At 37.9% G+C, this 17,237-nt stretch overlaps 1 protein-coding gene across 9 annotated transcripts in view; it reads right to left on the bottom strand.

Moving 5' to 3' along the window:
- rap1gapb (RAP1 GTPase activating protein b) overlaps positions 1-17,237 on the bottom strand; it is a 108,919-nt gene that overhangs the window by 87,302 nt on the left and 4,380 nt on the right. For 8 of the 9 annotated variants that reach the window (XM_088423227.1, XM_088423228.1, XM_088423230.1 and 5 more), the window contains exons 1-2: positions 11,803-11,962; positions 4,369-4,407 (exon numbers count right to left, since the gene is read on the bottom strand). In XM_088423227.1, coding sequence (XP_088279353.1) covers positions 4,369-4,407; positions 11,803-11,846 — 83 coding nt within the window. In that variant the 5' untranslated portion in view covers positions 11,847-11,962. Of the gene's footprint in view, positions 1-4,368; positions 4,408-11,802; positions 11,963-17,237 lie in introns of those variants that run through there. The other variant, XM_088423244.1, reaches the window with a different exon arrangement.

Raw genomic sequence — 17,237 nt, 5'->3', positions numbered from 1 at the left:
CCTACAAGCACATAAGAAGTAGGGTCAAATAGGTTTTCGGTTCAAAAATCTTTAATCTGCAGCGAGGCAACTCTATGCTTTTGGAATTTAGATTTAACTTGGTATTTTCATTACATGTGCACAACTTTTTAATTGAATCATAAATTTCATACTATTTTAGCGCCGTAATTATTCAAACTGCAAAGTGATTTACAAAACACAAAATCAGTATGATTTTATAGTTTGATGGCTGATGGTGATATTTGGTATGGTATTTTTACAGGTGATAAAAGGTAAAAGGTGTTTTAAGAAATATTGTCCAATCTGTGTTGTTGTTGTTTCAATTGTTTCAATCTGGCACTCATTTTGTCTCCTCACATGAAAGTTAAAAAAACAAATAACAAAACAGTATTAGCACCACTTATAATATTATGGACTATAACCAATATGATTCATGAGTTCACATTCTCCAGAGCAAAGTCCTGCTCTTTTCTCCTGTGTGTTTTCTTCTCTGGACAATGCAACAAGCGACAAGCCATTGGGGCAGAGGTGCACAATTCTCAGTCAGTTCTTTAGCCTAGCTTGATGGGCTTACGTTCAGATCATAAATCTTTATTTTATTATTCATCCACTCAAATGGTTGCTATTTTTTATTAATGTTGATATTGCGCCTTTTCGCCAAACTACTTTTGCGGAAATATCCTTTCATTTAGTTAAGCATTGCTGCTCGATTTGTTGCTTTATATACAAACTTTGAAGTTGTTTTCCCAATTAAAAAAAAAAAAAAACTGAAATAGATTGTGCAGCGATTAAAAGTCATCATCGAGTAATTCTCTCCGATTGTAAGATTTTCGTCAATAAAATTGCGACAACACAGACATTGTAATTGTCTTGCATCAAGCTCATAAATAGGAGAACGGTTGCTTGAGAGTGTAATTCCACAGCCGGAATGACAATAACAAAAGAAATGTCACGGCATTTTACGACGGCGGCCTCTTCCTCTCCCTCCTGCAGGCAAAATGCAACAGCAGCAAGCGCTGACGCCGCAGCATTGACGGCAGCCACTCTAATGAGCTTCTTAATTGGCCAGACGCTCTGCATGCACCCACAAGTGTGTTGGAGGCTCCCTACCAGCCGAGTAATGCAACACAAATATACGGCTACTTTTCCAAATGCTGAATAAGTGTTAATGTTAAGATTCAAATGGAGATGCTAATAGTCATTTTAATTTTACAAATTCATCGGACAAAATTACAGTAATCCAAAAACTGGAGCCAAAACGCTGTTTAAGGAAAGTAGTAGAATAGAAACAATCCAAAGAAGTATGTTGAAGTGACACAACCTCACTGAAAGACAAGTTGTGTAGGCCAGGGAAGAGCTGAATTTGATCTGGAATGCACACGCAGTTCGAGGGCATTGTTCCGAGTAGGGAATAATCTGGAAAAAATGATTTTTGTAGAGTACAATCATCATTCTTGTTATATACAGCTTGCTGTTTGAAGCGGGTGTAGATAAAAGAACAGAGGTTCAAAGTATTCTTTCACTATTTGATGAGCGTTTTTTTGATAGCATGCATGACATCATACACCTCTGCTACAAGGTACGTTTAAAAGAAAAAAATCATCTGTAGTAGGCTCCACCAACCTTCTAACCAACGCAACAGTCCCGACATCTCCGCAGAAGAAAGCAGGGCTGTGAAAAATGATGCCTACTACAGGTGCAAAAAACACCAGCGCCCCACCGCTGACAAGCAGTGACAGTCACACAGAGCTGACATTCCCCCATCAAAATCAGTGCTGCTCCATATATGTCGCTGAAAAGACGCAACCACCAGGCACAGATTTTACTCCGATGAATGTCATGGCCAAAACACTGCAAGCAGTCTACAGTTGTTCCACATGGACAACAAACACCATATGCCCGCACAAATGACAAAAACAACAAAAACCTCAGGGCACCATGATTGGCAATTACAGCGGTTCCTGGAGGTACAAGAGATCCGATTTACAAATTTCTCGAGACACGAACAGTGGTTTCTCTGACGTTGAAGTTGCAGTTGAACTTTACTGGATAACTAAACATAAAACAAAGGGGATTACACAACATATCTTTCAGTCAACCACTTAAACATTTTAAGGAGCCCTATCCTTTCTAATACATAATAGATGTGGCAAAGAATAACATCTGTGTGTTACAAAACTTTAATCAATGAAGAATTGAACACAGATAGTGGAGCAACAGCGTTGACAGATAGTACACCGGTACTCTCTGACATATATCATCTTCTGCAAAGAATTAATGGCACAGTGGCTTTACTGCAGAGCAACAATCTCCATGTACATACAATCTAGCTGCATACCTGTTTTATACTGCCCCCAAGTGGTGCTGCAAAAATTAGAGGGAGCAGCACAATATTCAAAAAAGCACAAAAAAAAAAAAGTGGCAATACAGTTTAATTTCTTTATGTTCGCTTTAATAATGTTGCTGGGCAATTTCACCATGAAATATTGTGTGTTAAAGTGAGTTGGTGTTTTGTTGGGAGGCTACTCCAAGTTACTGGCATCTTCATTCATTTCAATGCGGGAATACAATTAGAAATTTAACTGGTTATATATGAAAAGATCTGGTATGCGCGAGCCCCTATTTTCATTTGAGGGCAGGAAAATTGTCCACAGCGATCTTCTCAGCTACGTCACACACCTTTTCTAAAGAGGATCCAGTCATAGAAGATAATGGAAGCGAGCAGATTAGCAGAGAAATGAACTGCTGCACTAATCTCTAATTTGCCTGAATGAAAAGATTAAAAAAAGAAGAAAGGATGATATTAAGCCTTTTAATGAGCGCCGACTGCGACGAGACGTAATGACTCAGTGATTATAATCAGGAGCACCGCGCTGTGACGAGCAAGCAAATGGTCCTGGGCATACCTTGCCCTCGCTTCCATGGAACATGTTGAACACAATCAACTGATGGTTCACAACCCCCAAGAAACCTTTTTGCGTTGGAATGCAGCACACAAGGTCCTCTGACTAACACGTACACTGAAACACTGGCCAAACCCTTGTAGGGACAAACATACGTTTTTTCACTGTTGTTGGGAACAAACATGCAAGAATAACCTCAGTCTACCACATGCTGCTTCACCAAGGAGAGGACATTTTATTTGATCTGATCAAATGTAGTAGCCTGCAACATTGTAGATACTGTTCAAAATCAATAGGACTCTAGGCTAGGGTAAGATGAGATAAGAGCATTCTTTTTTTCTAAGGGACAACCTTTTGAATCTTTTTGTGTTTGTAGTTTTCTATTCAAGCATGAACATCATTTTTAAGCATTTCAAACCAGACTAAAGTCTGGACTATGATCAGCTTACGCTCGACCCTTCACTTTGTTTTTAAAAGCCATTCGGCTATAGTCTTGCTAATATGTTTTTGATCATTGTTGTTACGCAGAGCCCGAATGCGCTTCACCTTGAGGTCACAAATTTATTTTCCTACTGGATTTTCTGGTAAAAGAAATTCATCAACCACGGCAAGTCATCCAGGCATCACTGTTCCATACATTCCCAATTTGTGGCTAATGGTAATTTGCTGGGATCCTAAAGCTTGAGGGATGGTCCCTCACTTTATTTCCCTTTCCTATATTTAGATAATGACATTTTGTTGCAGACTTTTTTTACTGTATCTTTTGGCCAACTTCATTTTGTCAGACAGGTTCTATTTAGGAAATGTCTTGATTGGGTGGGTCTGGAGGTAATCAGTCTTGGAATTAACTGAAAAATGTGATTAGTCACAGTAAACTCATGAATTAACAAGGAGGAGCAATTACTTTTTCACACATGGTCCGGTGGCTTCAAATAGTTTTTTTGTTTTTCTTTTCCCCATGATAAATCACTTGACGACTTCAAATTAAATGTTATATTTATTTTAGTTATCATTGTATGATATTTACATTTGTTTAATAATGTAAACAATAAAGTGGGGAAACTGAACAAACCACACTTGAGAAAGAAGAGATGCTGATTTATTTGGTGGCACTGGATGTTTTACTTGTCCCCAATGACATTATTTTTAGGCATTCCCATGCTGTTTAGCAATACCTCTGTTAGACGGCAGCAGCAAAATAGGATATAAAATTTCAAAAGGGGGCTAATACTATTTTTATTTATTATGTTTTATGAACTACCTCTTGTTAAAGCTTTTGTAAGTGCAGAGTGGTACCCAACTATGGAATTGAAGTAACTTTTCACTTTATCAATGACATCTCAACATAAATTATTACAACATTAATTTTGTCATGGTCATCAATTTAAAATATGACATGCTTGGATTAGATTTTGTGAAAGGATGTAAACAATAACGCCTGATGTACAGGAAGGTTAGGACTTACCAGAACAAGGCTCTTGTCTTTGAGGTGCTTTTGTCCAATCTGTAATAACAATATGACAATGTTTTCATGAGCACAACAACAATTTTCACTTCAACAACAGCTTGAAGTTAATTTGGTCATGTAAATGAAAGTCTTATTAGCTCTGAAAAAGAGTTTTCAATGAATCTCTACAAGTGACCCCTTTTACGAATTTTAAAACAATGTATCCCTTTTCGACTGGAGAAGCACACGAACGTGATCTGCATCAACTCCCCCCCAACCCCGCTCATGCACTTATCTACCCTGATGCCCGCCTGCCAGCTGCTAACTCTCCATGCTGGGAATGAGTCAATGATGGGAAAGGAAGGCTGCCAAGGGTAGGCGTGGGAGTGTAGAGTGACTGTAGGTAAAGCTGATGGCTCACAGTGGAGGTTCGGGTCACACTGCATGCAATACTTTGAATGTAGGACAGTAAAATTCAGTAGTGGTGCTAAATATTTTGTCAAACTGGCGGGGGAACAGCTACAGGTACAGTACTTATAGTGGGCTGGTTACATATCAGTACTCTTATACTCTCAAAAATACACATATGTAGTTTAGCAATTGCAAATCATTTTTTGCTAGACCTTAAAAAGTATTGTCTAGGCCAGGGGTGTCAAACTGATTTTTATCATGGGCCACAATGTAGTTAGAGATTCTGTTGGAGGGCTGTTAAGAATGTGAAGTCAAAAAAATTGTTTAAGTGTGCTCCTCACACATTTTGAAATCAGAGGCCACTAAAAACTGTTCAAAAATGTCATGTTCAGTTGAGATTTTGTCGTTATGGGTTTTGGGCTTTTGTTGCTGTGGGGTTTTGTTTACGTATCTAGTTCTTGTCATTTTCCCCCTCCCGTCTGCCTTTCCTGTCTGTGTCTTGTTAGTTTGATCTTGTCCACCTGCATGTTTACCTGCCCCCCGCGTGTCATCCAATCTGCTTTCCCTACCTCTTGTTCCCTTCCAGGTGTTGCGTGTTTCCCTGATTAGTCCTCTTATATTTAAGTCCCAGTTTTGGGTCAGTTATTTGTTGAGTCATTTCTATTTTCTTGCTGTTCTGCTGCCACCCTGCCATCCCCCTTGAGTTTATTTTGTTTTCTAGTTCTGTTGCTACATTGTCTGGTTTTGTTCCCTGTTTACTCCTGCCACATTTATTTATTATACCTTGTTCATTTGAGCCACGAAATTCTCCTCCTGCATTTTTTGGTCCACCTTTTCCAACACCCCTCACTATCATGCCACATAAATGTGACAAAAAAACGTGGTATTGAAAACAAACTTTAACAAAAAAAGTCGACAACTTGAAAATGTGGTATTTTAGCCTGAAGCTTTAAGTCATTATTAGCATTTAACAGGCCACATACAATGTGGCAGGCCCGATCTGGCCCCCGGGCATTGAGTTGGACACCTGTGGTCTTTGCCGATCCATCTGCTGAAGGCCAGATGCTACGCATAGTAGAGGAAAGACATGGAAAGGTCGCAAGGATAAAAATGATAGAAATAGAGATAGACAGATAGATATGAAGGAAAATACTGGTCCCAGCAATCCAATATTTGAATAACATATTCTTCACACAAACGAATTTCTACATTTTTTTTCTTTTTTGTGTGTTTCATTATGTTACTACCACAATGTTTACAGTGGGTTATAACACAATTAAGTATATTAATATGTAGGCACAAGTAATATTTTAAAATCAAATTTCCACAGATTATAGTCAGTTTCATGAAAAAAAATCAACGCCTTTCCGATTAAATTTGCTTGCACAAGCTCAAAATTACACAGAAAGTAACCCCCAAAAAAATCTAAAATTCGTATGTATCAATCAATATGACCTGATTAAATACTGAAATACAAAACATTATACATAAAGATACTAGAAAGTGAAGGGCAGAGACCAAAGGATATTGAAAAAGAGTACTTATTTACCTTAATGTTGCTGTATTATTATTATTATTATTATTATATTACCGTATTTTCCGCACTATAAGGCGCACCTGATTATAAAGCGCACCCTCAATTAATGACATATTCTAAAACTTTTTCCACATATAAAGCTCACTGGATTATAAGGCGCACCCTCAATGAATGACATATTTTAAAACTTTTTCAATCACAATATAGTAATACTCAAAGTAAAAACAATAATTACTCAAATAATAACTCTAAACTCTCAATAGCGTTATAACTCAATGTCAAAATGACTAACCTTGTTCAACTCACAAACAGGTAAAGCTTACTTTATCACTCCATTCCCCATCTACGAATCCCAATCTCAATTTTGATCCATATATAAGGCGCACCTGATTATAAGGCGCACCATCAGCTTTTTTTAAAAAAAAAACGGCTTTTGGGTGCGCCTTATAGTGCGGAAAATGCGGTACTCTGTCATCACCATAGTAGACAAATTATTAAATTTGCTTTGATGTGTGTAGTATAGTCGTTGGATTTGCATTATAGACAAATGTTTTGTTGTTTTTACTTTTATTGTTACTACTGTTCAGGATCCAGATCCACTATTCTGCATGACCAAGTGCAGAACAAAACAGGTGGTAAAAACATAATACTAATTATAAGAATAAACAAAATCTGCCTTGTTGCTAATACGTAACAGAGAAATTTCATCTGGGAAACAGTTTGTTTAGGCTCTCTATAATCCAATATCACCTCTCTGCCATGGGAAGTGCCAACTCCTCGCTTGAATGCTTAAATCCAGTGAACAATCACATGGCACAGGCAGTTGCACCCTCCACTGACACTGTCATACACAAATCACACGCTGTCTTTCCAGTGCTATAGTGTGTATCTATAACCTTGTATCTCTGTGCCTTTCTATGATTCAGTTGTCCGTATGTGTGGGATTACTTTTTGGCACCTTGTCATGCGTGTTTTCGAAAGCTTAGATGACACCGTACAAGACGGTGTAAGAAACTCCTGTTTATCTCTAACTTTGTGTGTTTGTGTGACATTTTGTGTACTGTAGGGGTTCTGCTTGTGTTTTTTGTTGATAGTGGAAACATCAGTTGGCCAATCGGTAACTACCCCGATGATGACATATGTGACACACAGTGTTTTGCTGCTAACACCACTGTAACAAGGAACTAGAGATGGCAAAAGCAGGTACATGTCGTTTAAAGTTGAACAGATAAAACTTTGCTTTTAATATGGTGTGCCTTATAATGTGGCCAGTCACTGGTATAAACCAGTTCTTCTAAAATAATGGGGTGTGATCCACGACACAGCACATATTAACCCAGAGAACTGGCTTTGCTTTTGCCATATGAAGTGTCAGTGCATATCACAATTGCAAAAATGTTTTTTAACTTTTTTCTTCAGTTTAAAAAGCGTAACATATTGGTGCTCCTGAATTTACGTAAACCATTATAAGGTAATTCTTTTTTTTTCAGCATCAAACTGTTCTGTTGGTCAAAAATGTTTCAACTTTAATCAGGAATTAAATTATTTTTTCTATTTCAGGCACTTTGATGCATTTGAAGTTTTTTAACTTGTAAGCTTTGTAAACCCTGTAAAAAGTAAAGTTAACATTTGTTTAAAGTTATTTTGTAATGTGGTTTTCTTTTAGGTATTTTTATACTTTTTTTTTGGATAATGACCTTATTGTTATGCACTGCGGTGAGTCGAGGTGCACACGTTCTCTTTCTTGGGGGGCTTTGAGAATAATTGAGAAGCACTGGCATATACATACATCTGCTTGATCTTATGGCCATGCAGCAAGAGTAAAACATGGTTGAAAATAACTTCCTTTAATATATATAGTTTGGCATCAGATTAGAAGTGTTACTGTACCTAATGATGTGGCCGCTCTTTCAACAAAGCATACAACGTTGGCATTGTCTCCTTGGAGAGAGGGCAGGTTTAAGTTGACATTACTTTGCATGAAATATTGTGTATTAATTCGTGATTTGACTGATCCATAGACAAAACATGCAGCAAGTGTAACTTTGCCTATAGTTTGTGTCATTTGTGATGTACCTAAAGATGTGACCTGTAATATGACAAAATGGCCAAGAAGCAATTTTGAATTAGACCTACAAGCTAATTTCTCATTATAAATGGCTATGCACAATCCCATTGACTTTACATAAACCCAAATCCCTACAGCTATTGGCGATGCTAAGATTTCTCTGCTCCTTAAGCCTGTTTGGTGTGTGTTTAATCACTCACAGCGAGAAAATAATCAAGATAACCTCAGCAGGCCACTGCGTGCTCTTCAATAGGTGTATGAAATTAGCTCAAAACATGCACTAAAGGACTTTATAATTAAGTCTTGAATGAACGAGTCAGAACCAAAAGTACTTCAATAATTATTACTGCACAATATAAAAATCTAAGTCCTAACTTAAGTGACTTAATTGTCGTGTTTTCGAAATTCCAGGGGGCCTTTTAGACTTGTTTCCAATTTAGATGAAGTGTACTCCAAGTACCGTATTTTCCGCACTATAAGGCACACCGGATTATAAAGCGCACCCTCAATTAATGGCATATTCTAAAACTTTTTCCATATATAAAGCTCACTGGATTATAAGGCGCACCCTCAATGAATGACATATTTTAAAACTTTTTCAATTACAATATAGTAATACTCAAAGTAATAACAATAATAGCTCAATAACTCTAAACTCTCAATAGCTTAATAACTCAATGTCAATATGACCAACCTTGTTCAACTGTAAACACACAAAAGAAACAGGTACTTTATCAGTTCATTCCCCATCTACGGATCCTAATCTCAATATTGATCCATATATAAGGCGCATCTGATTATAAGGCGCACCATCAGCTTTTTAAAAAAAGTAAGGCTTTTAGGTGCACCTTATAGTGCGGAAAATACGGTACTATAGCAACAGCAAGTTTTCCCGTGTTATATCTCCTAAAACATTCCATTTAGGTGACATATGGCAGGGGTCGGGGTCAGTATTTAACGTTTGGATTTGATGAGGCAATCACACCATCATTCAGGTAATCTTGCGTTTGCCAGTGTCTGTTTAAAATGACAACATGTGTACGTAAAGTGTTCCTTTAATTTGGAAATGCTACAAAGTATGTATACATTTCATGAACAAGTCCATTGAATTGAACCACTTGTCTGTAAATAGAAAAGAAAGAACCCATTATTAGTCATCAGAGAGGGCACTTAATTGACTGTCTACGTTGTTGTGCCTAGAGTGAAAGTTCACAGAGTTAACAAGCATATAAAACAAGCACCGGTAAGTGATACTTGGGGACCATTGCATTGAACCAGTAAATTGTTCATTAACTGCAACAAGTGACGAGGACACGGATAACTTCCTTTGTAAGTTGATGTCTTTAATTAAAAAATGGTAATGCTAACAAGTACAGCAAAGAGAGTCAATGACTTGCCACATTCACGAAACAAAGAGACAATCTCTCATAGCTCCTTGTTGAACAACAGGTGAATGGATGTTAATGAATATTCTCAGCATAATGTGGTGCTTCTCAATTATATTTTGCTAAGACCCCCTAAGGAAAGAGGAAAATTTTTGCACCCCCCCACTCAACGCGGTGAGTATAAATAAGATTTTTTTTGAATAAGTATACATACCCAAACCTGTATCCTTTTTAACATTAAAAAAAAGAGCAATATAAATCATCTTTCAACCTCTGTTATTTTTACAGAGTTTATATGGGTTACAGATTAGTTGAAAACAGAAAAAAGCAAGTGCATCAAAGTGCCTGAAACAAAAAAAAAATAGATGAAAATTCTCATTTTATTGCAATTACCCATCACGTGACAAAAACAAAGCCTTTTCCTAGGGTCCCCCCACACAATCACCTTGCGTCTCTCCCGGGGGCACCTGCCCCACTATTTGAGAAGCACTGGCATTATAGATAAACTAGAGATCGTAAAACATAAATTGGACCGATGCGGGCCGATTCTGAAGTATTTATGGGGAAAATGAGCAATATTGTAAATATCTGGTGTTTTCATTTTCGTGTATAGTCATTGGCCGAAACACTTCTTCCGGTTTACCCTTTACTGGGCACAGCGGCCGCTTTCAGTTGATAGTCCAAACAGGCAAAAGGGCCGAAAGCGTTTGTAACAGTCCTTGCTTTAATTCTAAGGTACCAATAAATTTCTCTAAAATCTTGAAAATTCTTGCCTTTCGGATTTGTACATCGAAAAATTGAAACTACTAAAGGCCGAAAGTGTCCGCTGTGCCCAGTAAAGGGTTAACTGACGCAAAACGGCATGTAGTTGTGATGCCCAGGCATTGACTGTGCTATCCTTTTTATCCATTAGTGGGTGTTGACTGATATGCCAGTTTGGATGGATGGATGTAAATGTGTCTTGTATTTTTTTTTTTTTCTTTTTTGCAAGGTTACCTTAATAAGCTGTCAAAGAAAACGTCTTTCCAGACAAAAAAAAGTCCACCGCTAGAAAGTATCTGTGTTATTTTCACCTACTTCCTCAGTCGGGATCCACCTGATTGACCGGTTTGGGGCATCCAAACTCGGATCTTTATTTATTCATATAAACAAAAGGGATGTAATCTGATCCACAGACTGGCTTCCTCCTTTATATAGCATGACTAATTAGTTATGAGGTTCTGTACACCGGCCTTGTCTAACACAGTCAGCAAAATGGACGCCCATCAGTGATGACTGAGAAACCATTTGTCAGTTTTAACGGAATGCCGAACTCCAGAAAATTGAATGACTGACTCAGATTTTTCATAATCTGACCAAGAAAATTCAGAATTTCAGAGATGACCCTGCCAAAATAGCATTCCACAGCGCTATGTTACAGATCCGCCTCCCGCAGGCAAGTCAGGAGGCTGCATGCAATATCCTCCTTGGCATCTCGACAAATAGGTTCACCGAGTAATCATAAGCTTGATTTAATACAATCAGCAAAAACAAAAAAGTTAGATGAATATGACTCCACTTCTGAACCAATAACCACGCAATGGCAAATATCATTCAGCCTGTATTTTCTTTAGTCAGTCACATTTCTCCTTAATTAACAATAAACCGCACTTCACTGTATTTTATAGCATTTAGTTTCTTTTTTTTCAGCTCAGCAAGTATGTTCTAGTGAGTCTTACAATTGAAGCTATTTTTATGTTCACAATGCTATAGTTACACATTCTCCCAAAATGAGTGCAGATAACTTATCTTCTTTATTTTCAGAAAAGTTGATCAGGAGTGAAATGCGCTAAACGGTAGGTTAAAGGCTGCATTATATCATGTTTCCCAAGCATTCATGAAATTCAAACAATTTGTCCACCCACTGTCCCTGTGTCATTTTGCCAGATAGAAAAAAAAAAAATAAGAAGAAGGCAAAATTTACTCCCGACCAATTTTTTTTTTTGCAACAGGTGAATGGATGCTAAAGCTAAACTTGAAAGCTAAGCCAAATTGGTGGATTTGTTCCTTACCCTCCGTAGGCTCCAAATGTGAAGCTTCTTCTCCTCTGAAACATCCTGCTGAGCAGCTAATTAAGTTCCTCAGGGCTGGTTTTCAAAATGTGTTTGCTGACTTTATGAATGCACGACAACAAATGACAGTCGTCATTTCCACCTTTGCTATCTTTGTAGCCCTCCTTTTGTTTCTTCACTTTCTTCTGTTCCCTCCTCCTTTATTGTCGCCCCCATTGGTTTTGTGTGTTTGTGTGTGTGTGTGTCCTCTGTAGTGACGTGGGAATACCTTATCCCTCCCACTGACTTCCTCATTGATAGGAGTTACGGATCACTGAAGGGCAGGACACATATTCATTGCTCTCCCTTGTGATTCTATTTGTGTGTGAACGTAGAGGTCATACAGCAAGCGCCAATGAATGGAGGGCCTATCGCAGCAGTTCTGACGTGCTGTCAGAGAGTAACCGGATATGCCATCATATCTTTCTGCATTGCTGCTGAAGACCACACCATTCCTCTCCAGAGCATTAGTTTTGTTGCTGTAGTTTTGGCGTTTTAAGCCTACTAAAACATAATTATTGGATAAAAATACAACAAAGTCAAACCATTACATTGGGCCGATTTCCTGTCCATACAATAAGAAGAAACTCGGGCGGACAGAACTGTGTTTGTAAGAAGTGGGCACCCTTGAGAGAGCAATGTTTTTCATCCCATAGCAAGGTGTGATCCCCACCGCACACGTTGAGCCGAGCACTGCAGAGGGGTGCTATCACAGATACTTTGAAGATGATAATCATCATCTGGGTAATGTATTGCTTTCTACAATGATTCACAGGGATCGTCCCACACTGCTGTCTTATATATGATTGAAACACAATGAGATGCATAACACACGTTCACAAAGTTTAGAATCTGTCTGCCCACAACTTGATCAAATCCATCAAAATGCATTGCAGTACCTTTGCCAAATCTAGTGCTAAAATCTACTTTCGGTCACCAAATTGCCAGATCCACTGGAAGCAATACACCTAGCAGCACAATGTGGCCTGCCAAATAGTGAGGCATGATAGCCTAGACTGCCCAAGCACAAAAATGAAGGGGTGATCATTTTAACATGGAGCACATGTATCTATCTTTGAAAATAGGGACCTAAATGTCTCTAAAAGTATGGTCAACATTGTTCTCACCAGTTGTCGGTTTTCTCTGGATACTCTGGTTTCCTCCCGTATTGTAGGTATGTTGGGCACTCTAAATGTTCTTTAAGTGTCTTTGTGAGTGTGGCTGGTTATATTTCTAAATGTAGTCTGAACACCAGTTCCGCATTTACCACACCTTCTCCTCGAAGACAGCTGGCATATGCTCCAGCACACCCGCAACACTCGTAAAAATAAGCGCAGAAGAAGACGGATGGATGGAACATCACTCTGCCTTTAATACTGAGTTGTTTATAGATGTCAGCATTGCCATAAGGCCATGCAGCATTTCGATATTTCCTTAACTGATATGCCTTTCTTTTTTAACCTGCTGATAAAGGTTTGCTGTGATTTGCATTAATATATTTAACAGTGTTTTAATTTTTTTTTCCATATTTCTTCACATTTGTTGATCCATCATGAGCTTAATATAATGCGATGAGAAGCTTGCCCATCAAAAAAATACTTGTAGGTAGTAAATAACTTAAATATGGACGCCCCATAGTCAGGTCACAGGAGTGTCACGTCAAAGTGTCATCTGCATAAACCAAAAAAAAAAAGTATTACTGTATATTAGCATACGGTGAAGTCTGGAACTCACTGACTTTGACAAGAAGACAAAAAACAGCACTCACTGGAACAGTTCCCTACATTTATGGGTTCTGTAGAATGACAGGTGTCCATCAACTAGATTCTCTCTTTCTCCCTTTTTGGGCTTTCCTTTTGTAGAAAACGCATCGGCAAGGCACAAGATCCCATTTTTTCCCCAATATTTTTCCATATTTATGCGGTGGATTGTAAAATGGCATCATTTACAAAAACCTTCTGTATCAACTTGTTTTCTTCCTCTTTGATCTGGTCTCCTGTTTCATTAGTTTCGTTAGTTTAGTTTTGTTAGTTTAATAAGTACCGTATTTTCCGCACTACAAGGCGCACCTAAAAGCCTTAATTTTTTTTTAAAAAGCTGACGGTGCGCCTTATATATGGATCAATATTGAGATTGGGATTCGTAGAGGGAAATGAAGTGATAAAGTAAGCTTTACCTGTTTCTTTTGTGTGTTTACAGTTGAACAATGTTGGTCATATTGACATTGACTTATTATGCTATTGAGAGTTTAGAGTTATTTTTTTGAGTTATTATTATTACTTTGAGTATTACTATATTGTGATTTAAAAAGTTTTAAAATATGTCATTAATTGAGGGTGCGCCTTATACTCTGGTGCGCCTTATATTTGGAAAAAGTTTTAGAATATGTCATTAATTGAGGGTGCGCCTTATAATTCAGTGCGCCTCATAGTGCGGAAAATATGGAACTCCAACTTTTTTCATGAGCTAACTCCAAACCAGTTATTGTCCCCTCTGGATCATTGATTCTTCTCAGTCCCACTTTGCATCAGCATCACCAACGGCTGGACGCCCCCATGACTCCCCAGTCAACCTTTTTTTTTTTTTTTTGTTATTCTATTAGCTACGACTGGACTCCGGCCCAACATGGGTTATAAATCAAATCACAAGCTTTAGAGGACAGGTTGCAGGAATGTGTCCCACAACACCAAGGTTCTCCCATTCCCTTACAAATTGATTTGGACATTGATTAAGTGTGACTGGATCATTTGTCTTTGACTTTCCAATCGTCAAGTCACCCTCTTTGTGAAAATTGGCCTCGATGTGCGTGATCTCCAAGGAACCTGCCTACAAGGCAAGAAGCTTATTCCGAATGCATCCCTTCTGTCGTCAAGGTTTGTTGTTGGTAACTCTGGTGGTTTTATTTGATGTTTTTTTTTTTTTTTTTTTTTTTAATGAGAACAGTGTGAATCCATAATGATGTCAAAAAGTACATATTTAGAGCTCAAAGTTTGGGGTCTCGTATTGACTGCATTTTTGCAGGTTTGTTGCAAGCCATTCTCTTGTAATTAATTGAAATGTGGAAAATTTGAAATAAACTTTAGTGGCAACGTACTAGTATTGTAATAAGCAAGTGCAACAAAGATGTAACACACAAGTTCAGAGAGTTTTAAGGTAATATAAGGGTTATATTTGTGCTCTTGTGTCAACCCATTACTATGTGTGCAAATGCTGTGGGGAGTCATCAGGCAATGATCAGTAGTGCAGTAAATACAACACAATGACAAGTGTGCCCATTTAATGTTGACCTATCGTGCAATAATTGCGATATAACTTTGAATATGCAATATGCAGAGTCCTTGAACACTTTTAAAGTTTCTGGTACTCTCGAATACTGATCAATGGCAGCTATTCAAATGAGAAGAGAGCTGAAGCAACAATGATCATTCCATTTATATTGTTACATGAGGAGATACAAAAGATAGCCACTATAACATTTTGAGTCAATTCTTTAGTGAAATCATGGCAAGAAGGTGGAAGCTATTGGAATATCTGCTGGTTTTAGTGTGCATACTTTGAAGGATGGGGAGGGTCCAAGAGATATTTGCCTGCCCTTGTCTTTGTTCTTCAAGTCTCGTAATGTGGGTAGCAGGGTGCCAATGATTTTGTTCAGCAGTTGGAATTATCTATGGCAACCCAACAACATATCATATATGTAGAGGGCAAGTTATACTGTTCTTTCATTGGAGGGTAAATATATGCAAATAAAGTCTTTAAATATTTTTATTTTTCATGGTTCAACATTTCAGTTACATTTGGTTAATGTATCAATGGCATTAGTGTGTTTTGGAAGGCCTTGGGTAATGTGACATGATGAAAACATACAGGTAAGATGAATAAAAATGTCCAAGGGATTTTTTTTTGCTTTGAAGGAGCACAGCCCTTCAAACAGTGAAAGATGTTGTGGATCTTTTCGTCATACCACACTCTCCATTAGCTTGGGTTAATATATGTCTTTAAAAAAAGTTGAATCTTATTTTCTGAGACTTTATGTGACTCCAAATCTGCTGTATGGTTTCATCTTGTGGATTAGTAGTCATATTATGTAAAAGATATGTGATGAAAATAAAGGTCTTGTAAATTAGATCCGAGGAGGAAAAAATCCCCTCCTGTCATTCATCCTGCCTTGAGGCACACTGCTGATAATGACACCAAAATGTCAGGTCTCTTCTGTTACCATGACTTCATTTCTTGTTGATGTATCAAATGTACCTTTCAGGCTATCTCTTTAAAAAAAAAGTGGGATAGTGGTGATTTACTTGAGCGAATGCAAAAGGGCACTGACGGTGTAATTAGTCTTCGTCTGCAGTGCTCCTGAGCCTTGACTTTGGAAAGCCTGGCCGGCGATGGAAGGAGGCGAAGGGTGACGGGAAATGGAGGGGTGCGCTAATGAGAGTCTGAGCACTGTGAAATGAGGTTCACTAACCCCCCCTGAAGCAGCGCCACATAACCACATTAGACTTTACACTAACAAGTTCCATCCACAGTGAGACAGGACTTGTTGACAGGAGGCTGCGCATGACCCAAATGCAGTACACCGCAGACCGCTTCAAACGCGTACATGCTTTTTGTGGACTGGCAAAATTCACAGAGAGAATTATCCCGACCAGGATCGTGACTTTACATGAGGGTTGCATGATTATGGCCAAAATAATAATTACGATTATTTTGGTCAATATTGAAATCACCTTTATTCATCACGATTATTCATCATGTTTGGTCACACATGTCTATTTATTACCCTTTTTGTTTAAACAAGCACTATATAAACTAGTTTTGATACTTTAAAATATTAATGATAAAAAAATAAAATAAATAAATACATAAGGTAAGTAATAAGACGAATTGACTCAGGACATGGCAAAAGCTTGACACACAGGGCAACAAAGCTAACTTACTTGAGTGCAAACCAATGAAAAAAATAAAGTCTACTTAGAACCAAGCACATTACTTTAAGGCTTAAAGTTAAAGTTTAAGCAAACTTTAATCAATAAGCAGTCAAAATGTCAATTCTAGTCATTTCAATCCTAATTTATTGTATTTTTATCGGATTTTTCAAAATGGGTCTCAACTGACAGCTTGATATACTGTACTAGGAATCAGGTGAGAAACTCAACACCATTTTACACTGGTAATTAGAATATTAAGGTGATTGAAAAACAGAGGCTTTTGTCATGCAAACAATTGGGTAACATTGCCATCTAAAGGCTTTTAAGATGGAATTGAAATGTGAAATCTTGGGGGTGTGCCGTGGGGCCACCTTCAGCGTCTTCCAAGCTTTTTTTTTTCGTTTGTTTTTTAAAGAAGACTCTTTATCTCTTCCCAGTATGCGCTATAGTTATTGACACTTAAATTGT

Source organism: Hippichthys cyanospilos, chromosome 9 (genome assembly GCF_059441005.1).
Source record: "Hippichthys cyanospilos isolate Australia breed blue-spotted pipefish chromosome 9, RoL_Hcya_1.0, whole genome shotgun sequence".
In the NCBI taxonomy this organism is placed as follows: Eukaryota; Metazoa; Chordata; class Actinopteri; order Syngnathiformes; family Syngnathidae; genus Hippichthys; species Hippichthys cyanospilos.
Note: the sequence above shows the minus strand (reverse complement) of the source record. Positions and strands in the feature narration are given on the sequence as shown.